At 45.6% G+C, this 9,062-nt stretch overlaps 1 protein-coding gene across 1 annotated transcript in view; it reads left to right on the forward strand.

The window, feature by feature from the left end:
* Positions 1–304: 304 nt before the first annotated feature.
* The window catches only part of LOC107703644 (importin subunit beta-1), a 15,534-nt gene continuing 6,776 nt past the window's right edge, over positions 305–9,062 (forward strand). Inside the window, exons 1-12 of the mRNA XM_016506357.1 lie at positions 305–504; positions 1,054–1,112; positions 1,509–1,691; positions 3,670–3,870; positions 4,944–5,096; positions 5,186–5,245; positions 5,383–5,472; positions 6,007–6,117; positions 6,210–6,311; positions 7,536–7,760; positions 7,834–8,025; positions 8,407–8,537. Of these exons, the coding sequence (XP_016361843.1) occupies positions 465–504; positions 1,054–1,112; positions 1,509–1,691; positions 3,670–3,870; positions 4,944–5,096; positions 5,186–5,245; positions 5,383–5,472; positions 6,007–6,117; positions 6,210–6,311; positions 7,536–7,760; positions 7,834–8,025; positions 8,407–8,537 (1,547 nt within the window). The 5' untranslated portion in view covers positions 305–464. The remainder of the gene's footprint in view (positions 505–1,053; positions 1,113–1,508; positions 1,692–3,669; positions 3,871–4,943; positions 5,097–5,185; positions 5,246–5,382; positions 5,473–6,006; positions 6,118–6,209; positions 6,312–7,535; positions 7,761–7,833; positions 8,026–8,406; positions 8,538–9,062) is intronic.

Genomic DNA, 9,062 nt, shown 5'->3' on the forward strand with positions numbered 1-9,062 from the left:
AAGTGACATTGTAATTTAGTTTCTTTTTTCTTGTCTTCACCACCTGGCTACTGTTGTAAAATGTTGAGCGATTCAAACAAAAAGTAATCAATAAATAGAACAAAATAAAAAATAAAAAAGACTGCAAGTGACGTCGCTAGCGGAAGCGCAAGTGTCTGAGAGTGCACGCGCCAGCTGCAGCCAGACCCTTCTCATAACTACACCTGTATCGAGCAGGGGCGGAGTCTGTCGGTGACGCTGAAGCCGCGTGCGTCATGACGCCGCGGGTGGGCGGGGCTCTGACGTCAGCGCGTAATCTCGTTCCACGGGCGGGAGTTCCTCGCGGCCTTTTCCTCGCGACAGCGGCTAACCGCGAGAACTGCTCGACTTCGGTGTTAGGCGTGGACCCGATTCTGAGTCTACACGACCGACCCACTCGTTCCTGTCTCCTGTCACCGCGGATCTCGTGGCGTTAGCGCGTCAGGATGGAGCTGATCACAATCCTCGAGAAAACCGTGTCTCCAGGTAACGCTACGCGCGCCTCACACGGCCTCATGCCGCTTCTCTCGCTGTGATCGACACTGAGCGGGCGGCGGGCGGCGGAGGCCCCGCGACGCGTCTCACATGTGGTGTGAACCGCTGCACAGACACGCTGCGATGCGTTTTAATTCTTCACACGGTCTACACCAGCCTTCAGAGTGTCGCGCGAGCATGCGTCGCGTGTGCCGGCCTGTGCGGCGACGAGTCTCGGATAACGTGATTCTGATGACCGAAAGCTCTCGGTCACGCTTCCGTACATGATCTCCGGTGGTTTGCTTGGTCGTGCGCGCGGTTAGAGCCGCTGCAAACTTGTTAGCAGGTTAGCATGCTAGTCAGGAAGTGGCTAGGTGTTAGCATGGCTAGCACGCAGTCATCCTGTGCTGTGTGCTTCGCAAAGTTTAGGAGTCTGCGGCTGATTGCAGTGTTCAGGAAGTCTTCGGCTCGCTGACACATGTGAGACGCGGGCGGGAGAGGAAGGCCGTGTCGTTAGCTCTCGCTCAGAAGTGTTCATTCACGGCTGTGATTGCTTTTCAGATCGGAATGAGCTGGAGGCGGCGCAGAAGTTTCTGGAGCAGGCGGCCATCGAGAACCTGGTGAGCAAACCACTCCACACTCCTCCGTCTGCACATGTCTGCTCTTAATTTCGCAGTAACTGGCCTTTCACTTTCTCCCTCTTACCCTGACTGTCCAAACTCACACTCGGCTGTCTAGTCAGTGTAGATGAGGAGCCAGCTCCTGTCTGTGGCCGGTGGGGCTTGTTGTAGTTTGGGGCGCATTGGTCCAGAACTGCACCAGCCTCCCGGTCCTTTCCAGCCAGCTGCATGAGAGCTCAAGGAGTGACGCATCTGAATCAGCCAAGCGCTTTCACCCTTTTTGCATGCTGCACCTATTTAGAGAGGAACATCATCTGATGTTTCCAGATCTGTGTCTCCAGTGATCACAGCAGATGCTCTAGGCTCATTTAAATCCCCCGTCTTGGTTCGTTTCAGCCGACCTTCCTGGTGGAGCTGTCCAAGGTGTTGGCCAACCCCGGGAACACGCAGGTGGCACGAGTCGCCGCCGGGCTGCAGGTCAAGAACTCCCTGACGTCGAAGGACCCGGATGTGAAGACGCAGCACCAGCAGAGATGGCTGGCCATTGACACCAGCGCCCGCCGGGAGATCAAAAACTACGTAAGCACACCCTTCTGTCCGTGTGTGTGCTGCATGTCTGTGTGTGGCGTTGTGAACGGCAGGTTCATCTGGTCACGCTAACAGTGACCTCAGACCAGCAGCAGGGTTGCTGCACGGTTCAGAAATCAAACGCAAGGGTTTTTAAGATCTTAGCTTACAAATGTATACTCTATATCTATTCTAGAACAAAATACACAGGGTTTCAGCAAGTTTAAAAGTGTAGTTTCACTCAGTGCGAGTTAATGAACACATTTAATCATGAATATTAGCCATCTTAAAATCATTAAATATAACAATGCTAATATTTCCATATAATGTAACTGCTTATTGAAGATTGTGATTTAACTGATTAATTGCACCTATCATAGAAATTCTGATCATTAATATGTTGGTGCATTGAATCCTCATGTTAATGTGGAATGAACATAAAGGCAGTACACTTTGAGAAATCAAGGCCTGTATCGCCAATACAGAGACCTGTTACATTTGTTTTTAATTGCTCAGATTAGAGCCTTAAACATTATATTTGAAAATGTCACTGGCTTTATTAACATGGTCAGTCGCAGCAGCTGTGTGTAAGTTACAGCCTAGTCTTGACGTAAAGGGGCATTAAGTCACATCTTGCGCACAAAATATTTTGGCATTGCACCATTTAACTTAGCTGAAGCCTAACTCTGCGTATAAACTCAATATTTACAGAAGTCTCCGAGCAGTAGTAACGGTTGGAATAAAATAGCAGATTGATTGAATTTAATTCCTTTAGACGTATGTTCGCTTTTACACTCGTTTACGTTTTAACAGTAAGAACACTGAGTTTAGTGGCTTATCAACACAAACCCAATCTAAAAAACACACTTCTCTGTGCTTATCAAGTAAAATCATAAAATAATAATGCTGCTTTTTTTAAAGGTTTTTATTGATCCCTATTGAAATAGTTTCTAAATGTCATTTATATATATATATATATATATATAATACCTGTTCATACATAAGGAATATCTGTACCATTTCATGATCTAGTATTGTATTTCACTGGAAACGTATTTTTACTGTTAGTCATGAGGCAAAAGTATTTGAAGGCTGCTGTTTGATCACTGAGTGTAAACGTCATATTTGATTAAGAATTACTTTACAAAGAGTTTATGATGTACTGCCTTCATTCTGCCTTAACAACAAAGGGTGAAACTGAATAGAGTACAGACTTAACAACTAGCTAGTAGTTACTAAGCCTTTAGTGTGGTTCCAGTTTAAGAGCCTACAAACGGCTGGTGCGACCGGACCAGGTGATCTTTGTCTCATCATGGCACTGTTGAGAAAAACAATAATATCCACATGCTCGGGTGAAACCGTAAGAACACGCACCGACACAGGAGTTCCAGAGACGCAGAGATAACGGTGTGCTGAGCAGAGTTTCTTCCAGCGCTTTGTGTTTTCTGTTCTTAAAGCACTCTCCCTCAAGACAATGTAAAGGAAGCACATGTCTGAAGACTGTCAGATCAGCTCTGTTCTCTGTCTCATTGAGAACAGTTCATCTGATTCTCATTGTAGTGGTGATATGATGAGAACTCAGTTTGACCGATTCATTTGATCAACAGTAGTTCAGTTTTGTAAGATCATTTTGATCAAAGTAATTCTAAGCTTCACAAGGAAGACGACGACATTCTGTGAACTCGCTCCACAGCGCCACCCAGTGCATTCAGTTATTACTGACTGTTTGCTGCTTAAGATTCATCATGGATTTCCTGCATTTACGGCCAGCAAAGCAGCACGTAGTAAAATTCAAATAGTGTTTTTACTTTTCGAATGATAAGTACAGATCGAGTATTCAGCTATTTGTGCACACCCCTGGCTCTAGCCGATGCACTTCATTTGTTCTGAGTCTGTAGCGCTCATAAGATGACCTTTGAAGGGTTTCCAGTAGGGGAGTCTGAATCTGTGCTTTGTGAATGAGTGCGGTGTGCTCTCTCTGTCTTTGCAGGTGCTGCAGACTCTGGGAACAGAGACCTATCGGCCCAGCTCGGCCTCTCAGTGTGTGGCTGGCATCGCCTGCGCCGAGATCCCCGTCAATCAGTGGCCCGAGCTCATCCCTCAGCTGGTGGCCAACGTGACGGACCCCAGCAGCACAGAGCACATGAAGGAGTCCACGCTGGAGGCCATTGGATACATCTGCCAGGACATCGTGAGTCCCGTCCAGCATGCACTTAGGCAACCGCAGTATCACCGCACTATTGACGAGCCAACCGCAGCAGCCGCGATATTTGCCTGTTTTCTTTTTTCATAAGATTACACCCTTCTCGTGTTACACTTCGTGCATGTATACTGAATATTAAATAAGTTAGTAATGATTATATAATGCTGATTAATACTGGGGCTCCATAGAGTTAAAATGATTTCAACAGCGTGTTTCATTACTTCTCTCTTTGAATGAATCTGCGTTTTTGAACTTGTTGAATGAACGGTTTAAAGACTCGCTCCCTTGCTTGTGGTGCAACAATCTAACTGCACTGACTGACAGCCCGTCTAGAGTGCGCAGGTCTCTTGTCCAGTCAGATTCGAGGATCAGCACTAACTCTTATACACACAGGCTAACAACTAATGGACGCTTTTCACAAGACACTGGTGACGCGTTTAAACGGTCATCAGCATCAAAGTTTTTTTCTGTTTTCATTTTTTTAAAAATGTATGTACATTTAAAACACTTTATTATATTACCTTTGCATCAAAATACAAAACAGCTAGTTAATGCGTGGGTGTGTGACGGTAAATTTGACCTCGTTCTCTCTTGACTGCCGTTATCAGGCTCTCTATATACCTTTTTTTGAAAGTCATGAAAACATGATCATGGTGTTTTTCTTTTGTTATTTGAGCCAATGGGAATGCAAAAAAAATATTTGTGGTACTCTCCCATTCGCTGTTATAGAAGTTTACCCAACTATGACGATTTCTGCTACTGAGAAACCCAGAAATGTCAGGTTTATGTTCTGGTATTTTGATATTCTCTTCTGTTTATTTCACTTCCTGTATCAACACCCTATTTAGTTTTGGTTTCATTGGTTTCTGAATATGACCTGACCTGAATATGACTTCGTTACACTGTAACACATACACAAACATTTTATATATATATATGGTGATAATACCGCATATCGCACTGAGCCACTTAAAAAGCCACTCACCTCGACTGGCCTACACTCACTCCCTGCTGTGTGTTTGATGTCATCTGTTTGATTTACCCTGTAAACGGTTTGTCAGGACCCCGAGCACCTTCAGGACAATGCCAACCAGATCCTGACGGCCATCATCCAGGGCATGAGGAAGGAGGAGCCCAGCAACAACGTCAAGCTCGCCGCCACTAACGCGCTCCTCAACTCGCTGGAGTTCACCAAAGCCAACTTCGACAAGGAGGTACTGCTGCATCCTCACTTATGATTACAGGGCCTCTGCAGTTCAGCCGTTCGGTCTCACGCTCGCGCTCTCTCTCTCTCTCTCTGCAGACGGAGAGACACTTCATCATGCAGGTCGTGTGTGAAGCCACGCAGTGTCCAGACACCAGGGTGCGTTCTCTGTTAACACGCGTGTCTGTCAGATGCTGATTATCTCTGCTGCAGACATGGACGAGTATCCAAAAGGAAAATATTAGCAATGATATGCTTTAGATGTGCAATGAGTGTGTGATTGTGTCCTGCTGTAGGTGAGAGTGGCTGCGTTACAGAACCTGGTGAAGATCATGTCCTTGTATTACCAGTACATGGAGACCTACATGGGCCCGGCGCTGTTTGCTGTAAGTTCTCAGACGAGCCTCAGTTCAACATCCTCAACAACAAAGTGTTCTGTACCACACGAAGGCCATGTAGACACCTCCGAGTTTCCCTCACAGAAGATCACTCCTGAAGTTGAGATGATTGGTGTTAGTGATGCGGCAGTTTAATCCATTTTGTGTTGGACTGAAGTATTAGGCCATCGATTCATTATCCAGATGTTTTAAAGGGATAGTTCACCCAAAAATGAAAATTGTCATTTACTCAGCCTCAAAAAGAAACCAAAATTTCCAAAAGGAGACATTTTAAAGATTAGTATGGGGAAAAATACTATGGAAGTCAGTGTGGACCAGCAACTGTCTGGTTATCCACATTCTTCAAAATATCATCTTTTGTGTTTTCAACAGAAGAAACTCATAATGTAAATGATGGCAAGTTTCATTTTGGGGTGAACTCTCCCTTTAAACCGAAGCTGTCTTTAGCACATGTAATGTATGGGGTCCTGTAGAAATGGCTGATCTCTGGTACAGTGCTCTCACCTGCTGCTCTGTGTTCAGATCACAATAGAGGCCATGAAGAGTGACATCGATGAAGTGGCCTTACAGGGAATTGAGTTCTGGTCCAACGTCTGCGACGAGGAGATGGATCTGGCCATTGAGGCCACTGAGGTGAAGCACGATGCCGGCGTTATGCCATCTCCAGTCTGCTGCTCCACAAACGCTCTCGTTCCTGATCAGTTGTTGATGTTGTGTTTCCTCAGGCCTCTGAACAGGGCCGTCCTCCAGAGCACACCAGCAAGTTTTACGCTAAAGGAGCTCTGCAGTACCTGGTGCCCATCCTGACACAGACGCTCACCAAACAGGTAAAGCTGGTCTCAGTGGCTGCTGTAGGGCGGTTTTTGAAGCTCATTTCCAGCCATACATCATGTGTGTGTGCAGAAACTCCCCTCTGGGTTAATGAGCTTATTGAAGCAAAGTGAAGTGATCACTGGCTCTCACGCTGTGGAACAAGACCTTGATTCTCTCATTCACAAACCACAGAAACTAGTCATTTCAGACAAGTTAAAACAATTTAGCTGTTCAAACAGTGTGACTACAGAAGTTGTAGTAGTATCAGTTATTAATGAGTGACAAATCAAAGATAAGACAGCCTGTACAGGCGCAGGCCGAGCCAGCAAATCAAGGGGAAATTGGCCTTCAGGTGCAACAAGCAGCTCGGTGACTGTATTCTCAATATATCACATCCACAAGGGCTTTATTGCTAATAGAAAGCTGCTTCTACATATATTTCACATTTTCACTATAATTTTTGTTAAATCCCTGAACTGACTTTTCTTTAATTTACAGTACCTGAGACTTTGTTTAATAGTCGGTCTCGAAGGCTACGTTCAGACAGGAAAAAGTTGATTGTTTTTTATTCATAAATGTGTGAACCGCACAAACCACATGGGATCTGATTTTTAGATTCTGATTTGGGCTATATGTGACCCTGGAGCACAAAACCAGTCTTAAGGGTCAGTTTTTTCGAAATTGAGATTTATACATCATCTGAAAGCTGAATAAATAAAGCTTTCCATTGATGTATGGTTTGTTAGGATAGGACAATATTTGAAAATCTGGAATCTGAGGGTGCAAAAAAATCTAAATATTGAGAAAATCACCTTTAAAGTTGTTCAAATGAAGTTCTTAGCAATGCATATTACTAATCAAAAATTAAGTTTTGATATATTTACGGTAGGAAATGTACAAAATATCTTCACGGAACATGATCTTTACTTAATATCCTAATGATTTTTGGCATAAAAGAAAAATGTATGATATTGACCCATACAATGTATTTTTGGCTATTGCTACAAATATACCCCAGCGACTTAAGACTGCTTTTGTGCTGCAGGGCCACATATGTGGTACTAAGTCAGATTGGGTCGAGACACTGTTTCAGCTTTCTGAAAACTAAACCTCTCATTTGTGTTGACCAGCAGCTTTTCTTTGAACATGGTCAAGAATGATCAAAATCAGCTGTGTGACTGAAAGACTTGAGGAGTTTTGCTGTTGAGTCTGTCTGAAGGAGAGTGTGCTGTGTGCAGGATGAGAACGATGACGATGATGACTGGAACCCGTGTAAAGCTGCGGGCGTGTGTCTGATGCTCCTGGCCACGTGCTGCGAGGACGATGTAGTGCCACATGTGCTGCCCTTCATCAAAGAGCACATCAAGCACCCGGACTGGCGCTACCGCGACGCCTCCGTCATGGCCTTCGGCTCCATCCTGGAGGGCCCCGAGCTCAGCCAGCTCAAGCCGCTGGTCATCCAGGTAAGGGCTGTGCTGGGCTCAGTGAGGGACGTGTCTGTGCCAGTTCTGTGTGTGATGTTGAGTGTCTCTGCAGGCCATGCCCACCCTCATCGAGCTGATGAAGGACCCCAGTGTGGTGGTGAGGGACACCACGGCCTGGACGCTAGGACGCATCTGTGATCTGCTGCCCGAGGCCGCCATCAATGAGGTGTATCTGGCCCCTCTCCTGCAGTGCCTGATTGAGGGCCTCGGGGCCGAACCCCGCGTGGCCTCCAACGTCTGCTGGGTATGACAGCTCGACTCTTTCTCAGCGTCTCCTCTCACATCACTGTTTTTATGATGAAGGCGTGTCATAACGGTTTTGTGATTGGTTGGAGCACTGAAAATCATGCAGCATGTGTTTGGCATCTTTAACTGCTAGGTGTTTTCTTCACTATTGGTACAGTGTACATGATTAATTGTTCTTGTCACCTCAGCCACGTACACGATCAGATGCTTAAGCTTCTAATGCAAGCGTGTAGTAGTTAAGCACTCGGTATGGCGTGCGAGCAGTGTTTGGTTTGACTTCAATAGAAGGCAGTGGACCCCTCGGACTCACAGCACATTAATGCGATCGCTCAGTGTGTCAATTGTGCTGTGATAGGAGACTTACAGATGCTGTTTGCAGGCTTTCTCCAGTTTGGCTGAAGCGGCGTACGAGGCCACAGACGCTGCTGACGATCAGGAAGAGCCCAGCACATACTGCCTGTCCTCCTCCTTTGAGCTCATAGTCCAGAAGCTGCTGGAGACCACAGACAGGTGAGCAGCCGCCGCACTTCGCTTTCAAACAGCGCACAAAGACTGTATACTTGTTTCAATTTTAGTTCAGTTGGCACATGCTTTGTCAAAGCAGAGACACAAAACAGCTTGAGAGGCATTTTATGATAAACTGTGGCAGGACAGAATAGCTGGAGTGTCTAGAGCAGTGGTTCTCAGTCCTGCTCCTGGAGCTCAACTCTGCACAGTTTAGATGTCTCCCTAATCAGACACACCTGATTCAGCTCATTAGTGAAGACTCCGAGATCTGATATGCCTGCAGGGTAAGAGACGTGTCAGGGGTTCTCCGAGACCTGGATTGGGAAACATTGAGTTTAATTTAACTTAAGTTAGGGACACAACTAATAGTTTATTATGCCGGTTAGTGTTGTCACGGTACCAAAATGTCAGTATTCGGTACCGATACCAGTGAAAATCCACGGTTCTCGGTACCAATTTCGGTACCAAAGCAAAACACAAAAACATGCTAATTGAACAACATTTTTATTAATAACGTTAAACAAAAAT

The sequence above is a fragment of the Sinocyclocheilus anshuiensis genome, unplaced genomic scaffold (assembly GCF_001515605.1).
Source record: "Sinocyclocheilus anshuiensis isolate Anshui unplaced genomic scaffold, SAMN03320099.WGS_v1.1 scaffold1212, whole genome shotgun sequence".
NCBI lineage: Eukaryota > Metazoa > Chordata > Actinopteri > Cypriniformes > Cyprinidae > Sinocyclocheilus > Sinocyclocheilus anshuiensis.